This window comes from Acinonyx jubatus, chromosome A1 (genome assembly GCF_027475565.1).
Source record: "Acinonyx jubatus isolate Ajub_Pintada_27869175 chromosome A1, VMU_Ajub_asm_v1.0, whole genome shotgun sequence".
NCBI lineage: Eukaryota > Metazoa > Chordata > Mammalia > Carnivora > Felidae > Acinonyx > Acinonyx jubatus.
The window spans coordinates 120,628,784-120,650,330 of NC_069380.1; the positions used below are offsets into that span (position 1 = coordinate 120,628,784).

General features: G+C 42.2%; 1 protein-coding gene across 15 annotated transcripts in view; it reads right to left on the minus strand.

Moving 5' to 3' along the window:
- The window catches only part of PPP2R2B (protein phosphatase 2 regulatory subunit Bbeta), a 507,195-nt gene that overhangs the window by 90,216 nt on the left and 395,432 nt on the right, over positions 1–21,547 (minus strand). For all 15 annotated transcript variants that reach the window (XM_027042182.1, XM_027042186.2, XM_027042168.2 and 12 more), the window contains 3 exons: positions 17,464–17,561; positions 14,383–14,548; positions 8,656–8,768 (listed from right to left, as the gene is read on the minus strand). In XM_027042182.1, the coding sequence (XP_026897983.1) occupies positions 8,656–8,768; positions 14,383–14,548; positions 17,464–17,561 (377 nt within the window). The remainder of the gene's footprint in view (positions 1–8,655; positions 8,769–14,382; positions 14,549–17,463; positions 17,562–21,547) is intronic.

A 21,547-nucleotide genomic window follows, 5' to 3' on the forward strand; every position in this document is an offset into this window, starting at 1 on the left:
CCTCGAACCCAGGTGGTCTTTGGGACTACCCGGGATACAGCTGAGAGGGGAGAAGATCCCCTGGCTTTGCTCCTGCATGTTCAGAGTCAGTGATCTGGGGATAACTGAAGACGTTCCCAGAGTCTGATGATCATCCCTGTTTGGTAAACCGTGACCTAGTTCCATGTATCTTTCCTGCTCCACCTTCTCCCAAAACAAAATGGAAAACTCACCTGTGCCCAAGGCACCAGCAGCTTCTACAGATTCCTTGACAGGTTGTTCTCTAGAGTTACTGCTTACTCAGAGTTTGCTTTACAATGAAGAGTCAGATGAGTATACCAGATATTCTCCTTTAATACAAGCGGAAGGATAGTAAAAACATGAATTCAAGTCCAAACACTACCACCTACCAACTGTGTGGCCTCAAGCACATTGCTTAACCTCTCTGACTTCAGGTCCCACATCTCTAAGATGAGGTTTGTTTCAGTAGCTACATGATAGGTGTAGCTCGAAGATTAAGTCAGCCAATACAGGTAAAGTGTCCCTGGAACACAGCAAATGCTCAATCAATGTTTGCTGCCCTTATTCCCATTCCAATGGAATTGGTTCCTTCGCCTAACACTGCACACAACTAACACTGTCTCACCAAACATTAGCCAAAGAACAGGAGAGGGACATCCACAACCCTCACACCCAAGAGGCGAAATGTGTCAAAACACAGAGGCTTGTCAGGAGGGTAGTGCCTGAGGCTCCTGTGGAGTGCTTTCTGATCCCATAACTGAAACCCCATGACACACACACAGATACAATCAGATAATGATGGCAATCAATAATGATAACAGAAATTATTATTTATTTTCATAAACACAGACTATGTGCGTCCTGCTGAGTTACACACATCACATGCCAGCATTCGCTTTCAGGGCAGTCAATCAATGGGAAATCTCAATATCCACCCGCGGAGGCAGGAGGGGGAGGGATGGAGGCAAGGCTGAGAAATGACCCCCACCAGAGTGACACATTCACACAGTTAATCTGATCCAGGGGGCCATCCGGGGGCCATTGCAGGCCTGTGAATATGGAACAGGCTTGATTGATTTTCACTGCAGTAGCTAAACTCTTCATTGTTATTTGCAACAAATATAAGGAAAGGGGAGATGAAACTGTAAAAGGATTGGATATTAAGTCCCCAGAGCAGCAATAAATCACAAAATGAAGTCTCGAAAAATTAAAAATGGGCAGGGGGAGGTTGTATCTGTGTCCTAAGAGGCCTTGGCTATCAAAGCATAAAACCAAAATTAAAACCTGGGCAGTGATGGCCGATTGCGACTCATCCTGTAACTTGCCCTAAAAGTGGCCTGGGCTCACCCATCCTCCTGGAGTGAGCATCACCATGTGGGCATCACAGAAGCAGCAAGAAAACCTGGGGTTGTGTCTGCACAAAGCACAAAGTGTCTGCTTCTCGAGCCTCAGTTTCCCCCTTTGATAATGGGGAGAATTACATCCATACCACTAGAAAGAGGAATGTATCTATTCATGTCCTTCTTGCCATCCAGGATCCTGGGGAGCATCAAATGAGACCCCCAGCTTGAAAGAACATCTATCCTTCAAGATGCATCCTGGAAACTCCATCCCAATCCTGCACCTCTTCCCTTCTGTTCTTTCCCCAACATGGCACATTTCTGTGCTCTTCTTAGGACATTTATCCTACCCAGTGTTTCTCAAAGGGTGGCCCAGGCATCTCATGCATCAGAACCACCTGGGGGTTTTCCAGGAGGGGTCTCATCAAAGACATCAGTTGGTACCATTCAGACTTCCTAAACCAGAATCCCTAGTGATAAAGCTAAGGACTGTGTGCTACAGAGCATACCAGGTGCCCTTGAAGCACTCTGCAGTTTAATAACTACTGCTTCAATTAATTTCATGTTGCACCCACTTGCATTGGTCCCCTCCTTTCTCTCGAGGGAAGGGAGTGTGTTTCGCTCATCTTTGTGAGATCTACTTGGTAGTACGTACTTAGCACGGTGCTTGACACACAGTGGGCACTCAGTAAATAGGATACAAATACATTAAAAACTCTACATGTCAGATGTTATCACCCTTACTGTTGTCGGGATAATGGACCACATAATAAATAGTCCTGTGTAATGGTAACTGGTAAGACCTCTGGGGTCAGATAGACCTGCACTCCACTCTTGGCTTTGCCACTAATTATCTGTGGGGTTTTAAGCCAGTACTTACCTCCTTGAGCCTCTGTCTACACATCTGTAAAATGGGCATGATGCTTAAGGCATAGGATTGTGATGAAGAAAGAATTGTAAAACATATATTACACAGCTCAGCCCGGAGTCTGTCACTAGGGGAGGCTGAACAAATGTAGTGGCTATCAGTACACTTAAACCACTGGTCTATTTAAACAGTTCTTTAGAAAACAGATCAGGTAGTGAAACTAGTTGTTTCACAGAAAGAATCATTTCTGGGAAAACAGCTATTCTGTGTAGTCAGCCTTACTAACCCCATGCCCTGTTAGCCACAATCCCTGAGAAGACCCTTTCAGAATTCAGAGCTAGCAAACACTCTTGCTGACTGGCCATGGTTTTAGACTGTGGGTAGGGGGATATGCAAATAGCCACTAATGAGATTTGCAAACATCAGGATCATTCTATGTGGAAAAACATTAGCCTAGGAAGTCACAGGTGTGTGTCCTGAGGCTGAGAGGAAGACAGAAGTAGTCACCAGCAAAAGGTACGTGCATAAAACAGGATGTCATTTAATCTTTCTGTCTTTAATCTTTCTAAAAAACAGTGCATCCATTGTGTGCCCACCCTGTGGCAGAAAAGCCTTTGTGACCCTCACCCATGTTCCTTCCTCCCTACCAAAGTCAAGCTCATACATTAAGAAAGCTTTGCCCCTTTGGGGCGCCTGGGTGGCTCAGTCGGTTAAGCGTCCGACTTCAGCTCAGGTCACGATCTCGCGGTCCGTGAGTTTGAGCCCCACGTTGGGCTCTGGGCTGATGGCTCAGAGCCTGGAGCCTGCTTCTGATTCTATGTCTCCCTCTCTCTCTGCCCCTCCCCCGTTCATGCTCTGTCTCTCTCTGTCTCAAAAATAAATAAACGTTAAAAAAAAAAAAGAAAGCTTTGCCCAAGAATTCTGAGAAACACAAATAATGCAAGTGCCCTGCCCTACAATCATGAATTAGTATTTTCTTAGAAGACAGAGGCTATAAGAAATCATCACGAAAACTTGGGAGTCAGATAGACTAGGTTTGAATCCCAGTCCTGGCATTTTCTAGCCATGAGATCTTGGGAGAAATCCTTGCCTACTCTAAGACTCCGTTTCCACTTCTGTGTAATGCATTCAATTAACAAATACATGGCCGACCATGTGCCACACACTCTTCTAGGTGTTGGAGCTGTGGGAGAAAACACAACGTGGTTCCTTTCTCTTGGAGCCTACATTTGAGTGGAGGTGGAGGGGCAGCAGAAAATGGACAAATGGTTTCTCAGGTAAGGATACAAGCTAACAAAAGAGGGGGAGGGTAAAGCCACCGAGAGTGAATGGGAAGATGTGAGTGTGCAATGTTCCCTCTGGTATTCTAGGGGAACTTCTCTGAGGGAGGAAGGCTCTGGATGGTCCATTGAGAATAACAGAATGTCCCTGGCAGAGTTACTGTTAGAACTACTTGGTACAGAGATGTGAAACGCAGCACCTGGCATATAGTAAGCATGTAATAAATGGCTATTATTATTATTATTAACATTAGCTGTAAGGAATATTTAGATAAAATCCATTAAAAAACGGGAATTCATTACATCCCCTTTATTTTTGGGAGAGGTTACAGCAAGTCACAGCTTGGTAGATCACACCTTCTGAAATCTCTATTTATAACTAGTTAAAAAGCAAATTCCAATCTGGCCTAGGTTTCCAGGACACTGGAAGCCAACCATAATGAGGTGAATAATAACTCCAGGCTCATCCTGCAGGGAGAAATATGCTAAGTGTGATTTCTCACCACTCAGCTCCCATCTCAGGCTGATGAAGTTACTTGAACTATGAGTTTCTGTTGCCTAGAAAGGGGCTCTGAGGGTTTCTTACCTCTGGGTATTGGGAGGCTGGGAAAGAAAGGCAGGAAGAATCATGCTAAGCAGAACTGCAGAAGACCTCAGGGTCATTGCTTCTGCATGCTGAGGTCAGAGATCTGGAAACTCACTGTGTATGAACGTGTGGGTAAGAAAGAAAGAGGAGTGGGTGGAAAGGGAGAGAGAGACAGACAGACACTATCCTAGAATAATAATGGCACTAATTAAGAAAAAACATTTCAAATCCTCAAATGTCTGTGTCCAAGTGTAAGATTTTTAGTCCCAGCTCTGGAATAACCAGTTGGCAGACAATGGACAAGTCACTTCTCTGAGTCTGCACCAGGTTTAAGGGCTCAGGTCCAAGAGCAAAGTAGGTCAAGATTTGATTCTTAGCCCTGTATGATCTTGGGCATATTACTTAACCTCTCTGAGCTTCATCTGTACAATGAGTATTTAATGGCGAACCATACGTCATGTGGTAGCTAGTGCAGAAAGAGCGTGCAGTATGATGCATGGGATATAATAAATGCTCAATAAATACTAGATGCCAGCATTTTCACCGGCCAAATACTTATCCTTTCTCACTGGCTGTTCTGAAGATGAATCAAGGGATTAGGTGGAAAAAAAAAACACTTTGTGATATAAATGGCATTTTATAGCTATAAGGTGTTATTATTAAATTATCATTATGATTATTGCTTTCAATGTTATGATACTGAGCAGGAGATATGGTTTTCACAGAAGTGCTTCTCATAGTCTCTTTGGGTAATGAGTGACTGCATTGAAAAAGCTATCTTCCATGAAAAAAGGGAAAAAAAATAGCCACATTCTTGCTTTGAAAAGCTGAGCCTCCTAGCACTGAAACAGATCAGGTTCATTACTCAATGAGGATTAATTAGCTGTCGGGTATTATTAAACGTTCTCACTCTCAAGATCCACATAGAACTGGAAACTATGAAAGTGAGCGAGAGGTAATCATTAGACAGGGAAGGGGGGAAAAGCTACAAATGCTGGTAATGCAAATTTTGAGAGAGGAGCATGTTGGTAAAATACAGGCTGATTAATATCACGTCAGCTCATTTTCTGTTTGGAGTCATTGTTCTGAATCCCAGGTCTTCAGAGTTGCTTGGGTTTTTTTTCTTCTACTACTGGGATCAAAAAGGAAAGGAGGCTGGCCTTTTCAGTGTTTTCATCCAAGAAGGCTGCAGGGTGGATGATTACACCGAAACACAGTATATTTGAAAGCCTAGGAAAGTAGATGGGGTGAAATCGAATATGGGTAATTACAATATTATAGCAAATGTGTCTCTCAGGTTGGTACAATAACTATTGAAATGATTGAAAAGTAGCAGAGGCTCATAAAAAATGATAGCTCAGGGATACCTTAAAAGATGATAGAATCCAGTGACCACAGACCTACTGTCTTAACTATAGGGGCTTGTGTTAAAGATGTCCATTCCTCAAGATCACTCAATTTGCTAAAGGGAATCACTGGGGCTGGGGCCCAGGGATATGAATTTGTAACTAGGACCATGGATACAAAAGCACGGACTATGCAGTCCTCTGTGTGGCAGCTTAGAAACTAGCATGGAGAGAAGAAATGTGATTCACTGGTCCAGGATCACACAACTGGTTAAGAAGAAAGCAAGAATCAGAACTGGGGTTTTCAAACTTCCAGCCACACCTCAAGGCTTCCTTCCATGTCTGGTATGTACAAAATCTACTTCATAACATCACTGTCTCACTGTACGGAGAATCTCTGCTCTAAAGGAAACATGCACATAGGCCTTCTCTTCATCATGGGGACAACATCTCTGAGTAGCTAACCACAGATGTATGAAGTCCCATAGGATGCCACAGCCAACAGGAATTCATTGTGGGAACTACAGATGGCATCTGAGAAAGTCCATTCACAGAGAAAACAAGGACAAGGTGACATGTGGGCAGAAGTTCATGTCGTGAACCCCCCAGTGGCACCTAAGCCATCTGTGTTCCTTACAGGATTGCAAAGTTCCAAGGGGCTACAGATGGTCTTACTCCCTTTGGATAGGCAGCAGACTGTCTGCCACTTATTAGACATCAGTGAAGAGTTTGTGGAATGAATACCACCGGATAAAAAGTATATGAAAAGGACAAGAATATACATTTTTTCCTGTCAGTAGGGAGTAGTAACAGCCATGATAATGATAATGATGAAGATAATATTAAACGGCCAGCAGGGAACTAATATTATCGAGTGTTACGTGTGAGTGACATTGCACCGGCTAACATTTCATCACGCACAATAGAGCATGGGGTCCTTGCAAAACTCCTGGGAGGCAGTGAATCCTTGTAATACACATGGGACTTTGGAGGCATAAAGAGTTTGGTTCATATGACCAACGTCCCTGGCTGGAAAGCAATAGAGCCAAACTTCTAATCCAGGGCAGACTGACCCAATGTCCATACTCTTCACTACTCAACCCTCAGGTCTGCAAAACCTCTGAGAATTTAGACCATCAGCCCACTCTGATACAGAGGACTTGCATGGCCATTCTTCAGGCTGAGGAAGCAGGTTGATGAGACGAAGCTGAGAAGCCAATGCTTGTTTGCTCAGAAGAAGCTCAAAGAAAAACTAGGTAACCACAAATACTGGGTAAACACATGATAGCCTAGCACTGTGGCCAGCACTGAGCCTGTGCTCAAAAAGTACCCACTGAATAAAGAGAGGAACAAATGAATTAATGAATTAATGAACAAATAAACAAGCAAGGTAACCAGGCACATGCTGATCCTTCAGTTCCCATATCTGCTTCTCAACCCATAGTGACAACCTCTTTTCCCTACATGTACTGCACTGCCTCTCTGATCTCAGTTTTTGGTCTTTAGTAGGGCAGCTGGTATCTGAAAACACATATTTGAAAGGTTTGAAAGTCCCTTGGGGCTAGGGCTGGTCTCAAGATGTGGATCTGGGAATGCTGTACCATTCACAGTATGCACATCTAAAACCAAACTCACCACCAAGCCCTGAACCACTTTACCTTGTATTTAGAGAGCCTTCCCTTAAAAGTTTGCTCTGAGAAATACATTTCCTAAAAATTTTTATTAAAAAAATTTTTTGTAATGTTTATTTATTTTTGAGACAGAGAGATAGCATGAGCGGGGGAGGGTCAGAGAGAGAGGGAGACACAGAATCTGAAGCAGGCTCCAGGCTCTGAGCTGTCAGCCCAGAGCCTGATGCAGGGCTTGAACTCATGAACAGTGAGATCATGACCTAAGCCGAAATCAGACGCTCAACCAACTGAGCCACCAAGGCACCCCTATTTATTTTTGAAAGAAGAGCGAGAGCGAGAGCGAGAGCGAGAGAGAGAGAGAGAGAGAGAGAGACAGCGAGTGCAAAAGCAGGGGATGGGCAAAGAGAGAGGAAGAGAGAGAATCCCAAGCTAATAGCACAGAGCCTGACAGGAGGCTGGATCCCACAAATTGAGAAATGATGACCTGAGCTGAAATCAAGATTTGGACGCTTAATCGACTGAGCCACCCAGGTGCCTTGAGACATCCATTTTTTAAAAAAATTTGTTTTTAGGTTTATTTATTTATTTTGAAAGAGAGAAAGAGAGAGCAAGCATGAGCAGAGGAAGGGAGACAGAGAAGAGAGAGAGAATCCCAAGCAGGTTCCACACTGTCAACGCAGAGCCTGACATGGGGCTCAATACCACAAACTGTGCAATCATAACCTGGGCCAAAATGAAGAGTCAGATGCTTAACTGCCTGGGCCACTCAGGTGTCCCCAGAAATCCATTTTTAATATCACTTTCCTATGAGACCTTTTCTGATCTCTAGAACCAAATATAATTTCTTCACCCTTTGATCAAACTGTAACTCTCAGACACTAACTGCATTTAACTTACTCTATTTACTGTCATAAGCATTTTTATAGGAGACCTCCAAATCCTTTCCTTACCAGACTGTGACTTTCTGGAGGGCAGAAAGGGAGCTACTCAGACTGATAGCAGAGATCATATACTGACTACCAGCCATGGAAGGAGGGCACATTTTTAGTGAAGTATGAGGTTCACCGTTTAAAGTTTAGTAAGTATGAGGTTCACTGTTTCACAGACAGAGAAACTAAACACAAATTGCATGACTCAAGTTCAAAAGGGTTAGGTGACTACGTGAGATTCTACGGAGTGGCAGAATTCAAACCCAGGCCTATGAGATCCAGAAGTTCACGTTCTGAACCATGAAACCCCAGCTTGCCACATGGGTCATCCCATCCCCTATGCCTTGAGTACAGAAACATTTTAGAGAACATGAGCACACAGAGGCTAAGCATATAGTAACTCATGGCAGTGGCCACGTGGGTGAGTCCTAGGGGGTTAAAAGAAATGCATGAATCTGTAGTCATCAGAGCCTGGTCCCTGTCTTGCCCCCCCCCCCCCATCTGCCACCAGACACTCAGACAAGTCGAGCTCCCACTTCACCTCTTTACTCACATGTTATAGTTGCAACCAACCTCTAGCAGCAACCCACATGCGGCTGAACCCAGGAACCCTTCCCCTGAGCCTGGTGGCCAAGAGAAGTGAAAGGCAGTGGCCAAAGCTGCCGCTGGGCTCACCCGCAAGGTTGTGATAGTGGCAGGATCCCGGAGCCGGCCCTCCTCATCTTTCAGGTTGTAACCTTCTGGCCTCTTATCACGCTCGCTGACTTTCCACAGCTTCACAGTTTTATCTGTGGAGGGCAACCAGAGCAAATCAAAATTACAGTGAAAATGAGCTTGAAAAGGAGTCTTCTATGTGGATGGTGGGGGGCGGGGGTTGGGGAGCAGGGAGAGGTGGAGGTAAGGATGGAAGGAAATGCTACAGAAGCTGGTTCATATCAAGGGTTCTGAGCATAAATCTCACATCATCAGAAGGCAGAGCTCATGTTTCAAATCAAAAGTATACACTGTGCTGAGACCAATGGTTTTCCTAACGATGGCCTATGAAATTTAGAGCTTACCCGTTATTTTGGTTCATTCAGTAAAAATATTTATTGAACACTGAATCAGAGCAGCTACATATACAGAATTAGCTATGTAACTATGTTATCAGCATTTGCTATGGAAAATGTATTTAATATTCACAATAACGCTGAGAGGTAGATATTCCCATTTCAGTCCCATCCCACCAAGCACTTTCTTACCATGACCTGAAAGGCCCTCCATGAGCCACGCCTGGAGTTCCTCATCCTTTCTGGTCTTACCCTGTGAGCCCCAGTCACCCTGCGCTCCAGCCATATGGCTTCTTTATAGCTCCCTGTTCACATTATCCCCACTCTAGCCTTAGGCTTCCCACGAGCTGTGCCTTTAGCCAGGAAGCCTTCTACCTCCTCGTCACGTGACTTGTTCCTTCACTTGGCTCTATTTGTGTCCCACGCTCAGAGGGGCCTTTCTGAATCAACCTGCATCAAAATGTCCCCACCATTCTCATGCTGCTCTCCCTGCTTTATGTTTCCTCCTAGAACGTTTCGCTATCTGACAACATATTTGTTATGCCTCCCTCACTAGAACATAAAATCCCTGGAGGCAGGGATTCTGTCTTTTTCATCACTACACATCCAGCACCTGTAACAGTGCCTGGGACACAGAAGATGTTCAACAAATATTAGTTGAGTGAAAGAATGAACCCCATATCTACACAGTGCATCTTGCTAGCAATACTCAGAGATAGAAAATGGTAGGATCATTCATCAAAATGCTCCTCTCCCATTGCAGTCTCCAGGCTTGGAGTCCCCAGCTGGAAACGACCTTTTGCAACTGTGTTCTGTTCCAGCACTTTACAGTACTTGCTGATACCTGTAATTCTCCACTGCAATAAAACAGGGCAAGATCTCCAATGTCTACAGGGGTGAGGTGGGCCAGGGGAATGAGTGAGAGGGGCTGAGGGCTTGGAAGGCAGGAGATGGTGAGCTCCATCTGCAGCCTTTCGATCTGTTTCCTAAGAAGATGTGTTTGGGCCAAACAGACCATATGTGTGGGTCACGTGCCCTTTGCAGGCTTTCCTGAACAGGTCCTGCATTCATTATTTGTGCTTGCTCTAGCTTTTCTTGTGCAGGGCAGGGACTCAAAAGCCTTCTCTGTATCTTCCTCTGCCTGCACAGGGTTGGCTTTGGAACTAGACAAGCTTGGGCCTCACCCCAACTCCAGCCAGCCGCGTGGCCAAGGGCCAGGATTCCTGCGTAGTAGATGCCCAGTATCTCTTCAGTGAGAAACAAATGGGCGCAATAGTTTTTTCAGGAAAAAGAGTACAGAATGCCTAATTAAATCTGAACTTCAGATGAAGAGCAAACGACTTTTTAGTATAAGTATGTCTCAAATATTTCAACCTTACAAATAAAGACACTTAACTTCTCTATGCCTTAGTTTCTTAAATTGTGATTTGGAGAAACAGTGTCTTCCTCATGGGGCTCTTAGAAGGACTGAATGAAACCCAGTGTTTAACGTAGGGTTGGGGTGTCTAATAATGGTTGACAAATAGCAGCTGTTACTCGAATTCACAAAGTGGCCAACTGTTCTTTGACAACAACCTGTTGCTCTGACAGCATTAGCTTCATCCCGTGATGATGTCAGCACACCCTGTTTCTTCCATAATACTGTTGGAAGAAGAGCCACACCTCACCCAGCCTGTCCCAGGGTTCCCTTTCTCCTTTGCCCCCTCATCTCACCTCCCCATGTCTCCCCACCAAATGCCTCGTCCACAGAGGTTTGACATGCATCCCATCCTGAGGTAGGCTTTCAGCAACAATTTGGCTACTTTAACAGGTAAGTGCCCCTGTCTCCTGTTCTCTGGGGAGGACTCAGGCTGGTCACGTCTACTGGCACACGTGGCATGGCGGCCAAGTGTAAGATTGGTGTGCTCTGAACTGTGTGCCCCCTCTGGCTTGTACTGGGACGGAAGGCAAGGAAGCCTTTCCTAGATACTGAGTTGAATTCAGATCGTCCTATCTGTATGCCAACGTTCCTCTGGGCCTCCCTTCTCTGGATATCCTGCTATAATACTGCACTGCATGTTAGGGTCAGAAGCTGAAACAGAGGCCATATTTATACAGTCACTTGATTAGTGACTGGTCAGCTGTGACTCAGAACAACACAGACCAGTGACTTTTAACACCGAATACTTTCTACTGCTTGGCTTTGGAATATATCCTGTCCCGTTTGCAAGGCAATTCTTCTATTTTTCTTATTACGAATGACACATTGCTACACGGAGAAATCATAGGTAAAACACAAAAAGCAAGAATCAACTATACCTCCTCCAGTCAGGGACAATATCTGTTTTGCACAGATATTTGCAGTATTTTTTTCTATGCATTTCTGGGGGATGGGTACGAACCTATTGTAAGACTGCATGTACTGGTTTTGTATTCTCTCATTTTATCCTTCTTTCATTATACATGTGGTAAATATAATTGCAAAAAATGAAAATAAGCTGGAAAGTAAAAAAATAAAATAAAATCTCCCTCAATTCCACTAGACAAAGATAACTATTAGGGAAATTTTGTGCACATCCTTTTGTTACATTTGATGTGTAATTATACAACCTTTTCATATATGTGACATGCTATGCATAGTTTATAATATGCCTTTTCCTAACCATATCTACCCATATTAACATATATTCCTATAAAAATATAATTTAGAATAGTAAGAATTTGTTAACAATTAAAGTTCTACTATTGGGAGATTTATCAGTAAATTAGAAAAATGATACAAGGAAATGCCACGCAGTCGTTGAAAATGCAGTGGTATTTTAGAAGAACATTTAACAACTAGGAAGATATTTCTGTGGTTAAGTGTTATATTATTAAGGAAAAACATCTTGTTTCAGAACCGCTTATAGAATAATCACATTTTCATTAAGAAGCAAAAAGATTTATCCATTTATCCACATCTCTGCTTTTTATCGTTAAAAGACATTAATAGCAGTTCTCTCTTGGTGTAAACACTTTAGTATCTTCATTTTGCTTCTCAGTATTTTCTAAAAAATTTTTCTTTTTTTGCAATGAGCACATACTTCTTTCATAGCATGCAAAAACAAATCAATTATACCTTTCCCTCTCATCATAAGTATTAAAACAGAAGTAGAAAGCTAGATAAAGCAAGGTGTTTTCACCAGGCAAATATTTTCAAAGTCTACACTGAAAATTGAGCGTTGGTTTTACTTTTCATTAAAAATGGTAAAGTTGACAAAATATGCTTGTGGAATGTAAAACTGTACCCAACTATAATGAGATAAGTACAATTTTTTTCAAAAGATAATTGATGCTGAATTCAATCCAATTCCCTATAGCTGGGTTGCCTGGAGTCATTCTCGACTTTATTATCACACAATTTTTCTTGACTCAGTATCTCGAAGCTTTGTGGATAAAAAAAGTCGAAGGAACATGTGGCTGTTACTGTGAGTAATGACTTTTCTTTTTTCTGGCTGGCTCTCTGAGTAGTTTATCATTACTTGTGGCAGCTTTTAAACACAATCTTATCATCTATCTTCATTTTCTCTTTTGTACAGTAATTCCAATTGTCTTTCATTAATTTTTGCATGTTAACCTATTTGGCTTGAGGGGAATTCTCAACCTCAATATTAGTATAAAAAAGAAAATTGTGAAAGAACATGGGAATTTTTCTTCTAAGAATCATTTTGAGATGCTGTTGGCATATGAAATAGCATCCCAAATGGGAAGATAATATCCTTGTTAATCAAAAAACTATTTAAAAACTCAATTAACAGAACATTATGCTATATAATTAATCTTCATTGCATATCAACGATTTCCTTCCCATCCCCCCCACAAAGCAGTTAATAAGTCTTTGAATTTTATAGTAATAATCAATAGGGTCAGTTTCATAATATCAAGTAAGCTAGCCATAGAAGATAATCAGACACTTTTCCTCTGCCTGAAATAATTAAGTCAAAATCATCAGAAGTCTCTTTTATTCTCAAGTGTTGGGTATGCAGAGCCTTTGAGTAAAATTTCAACAGCAAAACAAAACAAGGAGGAGAAGAAGGAGAAGGAGGAGTAGAAAGAAGAAGAGGAAGAGGAAAAAGTATTCATGTGGTCTGACCTTCAAGAAATCAGGGTTGAAAAAAGTAAACCCAACAATACATACAGTTCTGAGAAAAAAATTAAATGACTTAGAATCTGAGATAAGCTATCCTTGAATAAGTCTACAGTGGCTGTTTCAGAAGTGCCATGTTTTAAATTTCTACACTGGGTTTATAACCAAAGGATTTTTGGTTCACATGTGTTAAAAGGATACAAGGAACAAATTTACAAGACACTCAAAATGCACAATCCAAAATTAATCATGATAAAGCTTTCTGTGTGTTTCCTTTCAGTCTTTAAAAATGTTAATATATGTTTGATCATATTATATACCTATGAGCATTACCCTGTAAGTGTTGGGGATAGACAAAAAGCAAACCCCTTGCTTCCTGATTTACATTTACACGTATAGCCCTTGTAGACAGACTCACACAGATGAAATGAATCACTTCCCAGCTTATTTGCTTGGTAGGGGGTTTTCAATTTTTATACACTAATCCTCTTAATTTTTATGCTATTCAATTAGTTCCCTTTACCATATGATTTTATTCTGAATTGTTCTGAGAGTGGATGGCTTCTTTCAGAAGGGTATTATGAGCCTTTAGGGCAGGTAATTTCACTGTATAAAGGTTTACCAAATTCACATGAAATTTGTCTCTCTATTCAATCCCCACGTCCTTTCTCTCTGACCTACTGATATCAACTCCCCCTAAAATAATAAATGATATAAGAAGAGAATGGGGTAAGAAAGAGAAAGAAGCCACTTCTTGGTCTATACTTTGGAAGGGTCCACCCCTCTTCTTCTTGACCAAGAATTTGATGGTGTAAGAAGATACAAACATCTCCTTTATAAACCCCACATATATTCAGGGATTAATAATTTCTAATCAGTATGCCAAACGCATAGGGATGGCATGTTGAGTTTTCTGAAATGTGTTCCCAGAAAAACACTTAGTGAATCTTAAGAAAGGAAGTCAGATTCTAAACAGACCTAAAACTAATCTGTACTAACCAAAAACTGGAGATCATGGGTCTCACCTAATTCGGTTATAAATTTGTTGTTTTTAAAAAGAATACCTGCTATGTACTGAGGGCTTACTCTATGCCAGGCACTCTGGTAGGCACCTTGCAAATATTGTTTCTAAGTTGTTCAAATAGCTTAAAAGGTAAAAAGAAAAACTGAGCCCAGGAAAGACTGAAATATGTGGTTTGCTGACTGCATCTCTGCAAATACCAAACAAGCAAAGTCACCTCCACGTACCATTAGTAGACAGAAGAAAGTAGGCTGCGTTCTGCTGAGGGAGCCATCTTATTTTATTGATTTTTTCTTCTATTTCTAAACTCTTCAGGTAATCGAACTCGGGTTCATGGCTCTGGAATGTGCTGTAAACATTGTATTCACCCCTACGATGAACCTGATTTTTACTCTGTAGGAAGGGAAAAAGAACAGACACACACACACAACACACACAAAAGATGAAATCACATAAGCCAACTGCAAATTTGCCAAGTGCTTTTTTTTCTGGGCAGATACATGGGGAGGGATGGGCGGGTCATGTCACTGTAGAATGAGGGCAGACCCATGGCAACAAGTTTACCTTAGCTGAGTGACCTCCACAGCATTTGATCATGTACCCCTATTGGTGAATATTGGCACCTCCTATATACATACACTTATAAATTATATACATGAACTTCGGTACTAATATATGGTATACATAACATATACGTAAAAATTGATGTTAAAATAGGACACGATTCAAAAATACATATAAATAGATATTCTAAAATTTTTTTTTACATCTTAATGGATGTCTTGGACACGCTCAGGACTGATCTATCCCACATTGATGTCCACAGTGACATACATCAGTCCCTCACAAAGACTATAAAACCATGGCCTCTGCACGTGTTGCTGGCCATTTAAAATCTCACCAGAACCTCACAGAGTCTCTGAGAAGTAGGGAGGGTGGGGAAATTGACAGAAAAAGTTGAGAGGTAGTAAAATGACCTCTCCGGGTCACACAGCTTATACACAGCAGATCTGGGCATCAGATCTCCCCCACCCCTTTCCCCACCCCCCCTCGTGTAATTGACAAAACAGACTTGAGTGCAGAGATGCCACATGAACCCCTAGGAAATTTATCAGGCTCTATTTGCAGCTTTCACCCCTCCCGATTATGCACAGTGCAAACAGGAGGAACTAGGTAAAGAATGCGGTAACGAAAATTAGAGAAGAGAATCTGCAGAAGGGGTTGGGGCAGAAGAAGTGTGGAGAGGAGGAAAAAGAGGGTGTTAAAGAAAGAGAAGAAGGGGAAAAAGAAAAGACAGGTTTTATTTCAGGTGTTTTAGGACCTTATTACCAGGAGCTTCCAGATTCAGGCTTTGGAAAACCACGCTCGCAAATTCAAATTCAGGCCTTATTGAACATGTGTTGTAAGAGTCTGACTCTGAGGATTAAGACTCCATTAAAAAAATTATATTTCTGGATGGATATTGACCATTCAAACCAAAATCTCCACTTACTCCATCTGATGGGTGATGGTGCTGATGCCGTGTTCGATGTATTTGCGGGGCACTGAGGTTCCTACGAGCAAATTTGCCAGGAACGTGACTTGTGAGAAGTCATGCACAGAGGTCGGGCCCGGGGCGGGGGTGGGGGGGGGGTGGGGGGGGTGCAGCGGGCCTGTTGTCACCTGGCTTTGTTTCTCAGGCTTAGCGTTCATCCCAACCCAAAGCCTCGCCACAAAGCCACTGAACGGTATGTTTCTCTCCTCGACATTTATTTTTTTATTGAACAAAACCACTCTCCTTTGGAAAATGTGTCCCCCTTCATTCTACCAATGAATCATGCTTCCTAAATGTTTCAGTCCATTAAAATAGGTGAAACCTATAAATAGCTAACGGAAATCGTGGTGCGGAATATTCTTGGCAACACTCTGCCTTGGGTAATTTATGCTAAATGGCTGCTCCGGTTCTTCTTTATCATCACTATGAACCTAATTGGATTTTTTTTTTTTAAACTGAAGGTCTTAAAAATCAGTTTTAAAAGGACTTTAAATGCTGATATCCTGCTTACTACAGAGACAGCCAGTCCACCTTAACAATAAATTTATAAGAGTGTTGATTTGCTACCATCCAAATCAGACTGTCAAGTGTGTGTATCATGTGCCAGACCAATTAGCACTAGGCAGTTCTGGAAAAGCAGGAAAAATTCCAGGTCACGAAGAGCTATTAGTTTCCACTTGCCAACCACATTTTCGTTGTTTCCAGGGCCAATGGAATAGGCTGGGTGCCTGATTTAATGCTGAACACTTGAATTTATACAGAACCCCGAGGGATTATGATGCCCTTATAGAAATTAATTGCAAATAATGTGCAATTACCAAATATATCACCTCTAAATGAGGCTTTCCTTTTTTGGGGGGGGGGGTGTAACATAAATGGCTTTGAGGCACAGAGGAGGTTTAAATTGCTAGGGAAGTCTCTTGTGGAACCTTCCTCCCGCACTGGGCCTCCCCCCTACTCTGTGCTGGTGATTCTCTGAGGCGGGAACAGATGGGAGAGGTCCTAGAACAGGCACCGGCCTGCTGGAAGCTCCAGGACCATGCCAGGGAGACCCAGGAAATCAGATTGGGACATAATTTCATTCTGGCAAAACAGAAGCAGACACCAAAAAACTCAATTATATGAAAAAGAGAAACAATTCCTACTGGAGTTCAAGTCTCAGGAGGAAATGGGATTTTTGAGATTCAATGCACTCCAAGTTCGATCTCCTGCTCAGAATGCATGCAGCACTGAGCTCCAGGGACCTCTGCATCACCTATAGAAAAACATATGCCACGTGCATTGCTCAGATGTCATTTTGTGGGATTTCACTCCCTTTGGTAGGGTGAGCTATCACTGTTTTCTCTACTGACCCACGGTGTCCTTTTTACATCTACTGGCAAAGAGCTGGATTTTTTTTCCCCTCCTACATATTGGGCAGGAGCACCTGAAATTAGGAGAATTAATTGCAATGGCTGCGGGATAAATTCCACTCAAAAAGGAGTTCTCTGTTCAACAAGCACCCATGGAATTTTGCAGGTCAGATGGGAAGTGAGGTCGTTTTGAATGTGCAACACCCAGGTTTGGAAACATTAGGCCATGCCCAGGAAAGGCTCTATTATCAGGTGCTTTTATGAGCCTGAATGTGGAACTGTTGATGTTAATGACTTTTTGGCAGTTTTTAGTTTGCTAGCAAAGCAGCAAGGTTAAGGGTGACACATGAGGATTAAGGAACAGTAGGAGGCCTCCTTTAAAAAGAGAAGAAAATGGGCATTTTGCATTCACTGCCACTTACCTCCTGCTCTCGTTGAAATATTACAACCCGACCCCCCTTGTCCCCTGTCGCTAGTAATTCTCCCGTGTGGTTGAATTCTACCGTAGAGATAATGTCAGCTGAAAAGGAGAAGACAAAGGCAATTAAAGTAACTGCACACTTACTTTGAAACGATAGATAATAGATATACTTTTCTGTGCATTTAAGGGCCCAGGGCTTTGTCTCTGCAGTGGAATTTACAAGGATTTTATGTTCTGTATTTTAAGTGCCACTAGAAGTGGCATTTGAGAAAGTAAATTTTCTAGGAGACCACTGCAGTGTGGTCTCTTGGAACGTCTGGAGAGAACAAAAGGGAAAAGCACAAACAGACCTTTTTGTTTGGGGCAAGAGAAAATGCATTTCCTTAATAATGGCTCCTGGAAATGACATTTTTTTTTTTTTTGGACAATTTCTACCAACCATAGACTGTTAACCCACCCAGGGCCCTTTTGCATTCCCCTCTCTTCTACAAGGAAGAACCTCCCCAAACAGGTTTCAGTTGTGGCTGAAGACTGTGATGAAGCCGGCCCTGGGGCACTTCACTGAAGCTCAGACTTGGAAAATGAAGGGAGGGAGCCTGAAGACATCACTGGGCCACCAGCAGTCAGGAATTCAGAAAGGACCCCACGTATCCTCCCTTGACCCATGCTCCCCCCTTCCTGGTGAACCCAACACACTCTTCTGGAAGAGCATGGCCTTATTCCAACCCCAACAGCAAGGTGCTGAGAAAGAGGGTCAGGAGGTCAGAGGACAGAAGGCAATTTGTACTCCGCGTTTCAAAACGAAGAAAATACACAAGCCCCGGGAACTCAGATCACAGATAATTGCTGAAGGAATGCCAGCCTGCCAGGTCTTTCTTCAATCCTGGTTACCCCCGAGAAACATGGACAGGTAAATTACCTATGATTGGATTTATTAGGGCTATTTTTAGAAAAATGTCAGAGGTTAATTCCTCTGCAATTATTCCCCTGCAGGGCTCCAACAATTGCTACCGAGAGTGCAAATGAGTTGAAAAAAAAAAAAAAAAAAAAAAAAAAAAAAAGAGGTAGGGGAATTATGACAATGGCCTTTGACACAGGAACATTCTGAAGATTATGTCCATGTGAGGAAAGCAAAGGAGAAACAGTGAGGTGGAAAACTAAGGCAATTACCCCTGAATAATTCAAGTCTCAAATCTCAATTTAATATCATAATTTCAGGATTTTCTTTGTATGCCTGATTTATTCAGGTAAGTAGTGTAAAATTCTCCACTTTGCATGTAACTGTCCCTTTCCACATATGAACATGCATCTAATGGCCATTCTTGGTGCGGAAGTAAAAAGGATAAGCCCAAGTCACCGTCACTTTAAAGCAGGGGACCTTTAAAAGAACAAATCATGACTTCCTGTTTTGGCCTCATAGATGACTAACTCCAGGGTAGCAAATTCAAAGCCCTACAGAGCCAAGAGGTATCATGAAGTGAACTACAGTAGGTGAAGTAGAAAGCTTGGGTTCCCTCTTAAGGGTAAGTGGCTATGCAGCTTAAGCCAATAGTAGACATGAACAGCAACATGTGTAGCTAGATATTTTGATGTTTTTATAAGAAGCTATAAATCCAGATTTTATGCACAAATCTCTTAAATTACATATATTGTCAGCTATTTTTTTCAAAGCCATGACATTAAAAAAATCATCTTGTCTGTGGGCTATGTTTTTTGAGTCACCAGTTTATGACCTTTGATCTAGACAGTCTTCAGAAAAGGCCACCCCATTCCTTATTGATGAGGTCAACTAGAAATCTAGTCCATTCACTCAGTAAGACTCCTCCAAGTGAATACTACCCTTAAGGAAACACAAAATAATCTGTGTGGTTACTCAGATCCTGATGTAACTTTAGCAGTCCAGGTCTGTAGCCAGTGCCCATTGAGAAGAAAGCCCAGTGAGGCTGGGAAGCCAGCACCTTAAGTGAATTATTGGACCACTTTCCTTTGTCAGAGTTTATGAATCTTAGCAAAGCACTATCACATAAAGAGGAGAGAAGAAGGCTGCTTGGTGTTTGCAGTTGGCACAGAATGCCTTGGGAGAATCATTCGAGCACTAGGATGCACTTCTAACACTAGTTACTGCTTCTGGCTTTTCAGTGAGTGGTCAGCAATGTGGTCATTCACGAAGTTTCCTGACTTGGGCAGAATCTAAAGTAGACGTGGCTGTTTCTTCTCACTTGAGACTTACATCAGGTACCTTAGTATGAGGCAAAGCTCTTAAAATGTTTTAGACGTAAACACCTCCCAGAAGGAAAGAGTGGTGGGGAGGCCAAGCCTATAGGTTACCAGAGTCACACTTGTACCTTTTGGGGCCAAAAAGTGGCTTAACTGCAGTCTACACTCTTCCTCTCAGCACCAATGTTGAAAGAGACTCCAGAGTTCTAGATGGTACCCTGAGAACTTGTAAGTTCTCATCTTGTAAGTTGGCCCTTCCCTTTTAGTGAAGTTGGGTATCAGAAGGAAGAGTTAAGTGCCTTTTCTAACGTCAGCCTCTGGCTCACATTCCAAGAAAACGTTACTCCACAGGAAACAAAATTCACCCTCCCAGGGATGACGTACACATTTGTCTTCTTACCGAGACTCCCTGAGAAAAAGGGAGTGAAAAATTCATTCTCCCTTTAGGAGGTACACAGGTCAAAACAAGGTAGACTTAAACTCACATCTGAGCCACATGATCCAAGCCAGTGTTACTAGAACTCTGTATTATGTGGGATCCAGGCACAGCCCCAACTGATAAACATGTCCCATTTGTTTTCCAAATGTTATAATTATTTGTGCTGTGCCTCCCTTGAGAACCTCACGAGAGAAAGGGTGATTGACATGGCAGGATTCTGAAATTCTTCAATCCTCTTGCCAAATCCTTAGCTTTATATTTTAATCCTGCCAGGTAGTTGGTCTGTATATTAGCTTGTTTATATCTAGCTATTGTCTACCTCCCTTCAGAGCATAGGCTACTGCAGCTCAGGTTAATACCTGTTTTGAACTTTCATGTTTCCTGGCTCATTCCTCATTGCTAAGCCAGTAGGTGTAACCAGAATACTTTACTGCCCCATCCATCTTTGCATATCTTCATCTATGACTGTTTAATAATTGATGCAAACCTCATGAATCACCCCACATTTCAATTTCAAGATACTGAAACTTCTGATACAAATACTCTTGTTTGCAACAGGCTTGTGGTAAAGGAGAAATTTCTTGATAAATTAGAAAACCCACGCTGCTGAAGACAAAATAACTCTTCCTGAGCATGACAGTAAACTAGCAAACTTGGGACAAAAACTTCATCTGAAATCATGGTGAAAATAAATCAATTCATCAATTCAACATGGCTTTCATCTTTTAAACAGTATGTGTATACAACAACTCATTTTATCAAATGCCGAGCTGAATCACACCATTCTAATAAAGCTATAAACTTGACCATTTCCCCTCTATCCTATAGAGATGTGGATAAAGTGCATGTTTTTTGACTAAAAACAAAAAAACAGAGGCCAAAAACAGTTATGGAGGTCAAATGTAGTTAACATGATTTTTTTAAAGGAAACCCTGGGAGGTATGACGTTTGCCCTGTTCCACATTTGTGCTGATTTAATTTCCACAAGATGGTGTCCTCGTAACCCCATTTCTAGTGCAAGAGGCACTGCTAAGACGGAGTTTTTCTTTTTTAAAATCAATCTCTGCTTCTTACAAAGGTTCCAGACAAGTAAATTCATACATACAGTCTCCATTTACCTGAATAATAGAAATTGACTTGGCCATCTTATGCCTGTGATTAGGCTGAAGAAATAGAGGGAACCCCTAGTGACTACCCTAGTCTCTCACAGCACCATGCTGGGCTGGCGTCTACACAATGCCTGGGCTGGGCACAGTGATTAGGCGATGCCCAATTCAAAGAGCAGGGTGACTGGAGATAAAATGATGGCTCAGTTTAGACCTGGAGAGGACCTAAACCCAAATCCTCTAGTGGGACAAGGTCTACCGACCAGGTCACTAGCACTGGCCTCTCTGCATCAATCATAGGGATTCAAATGAGAGAGTAATTT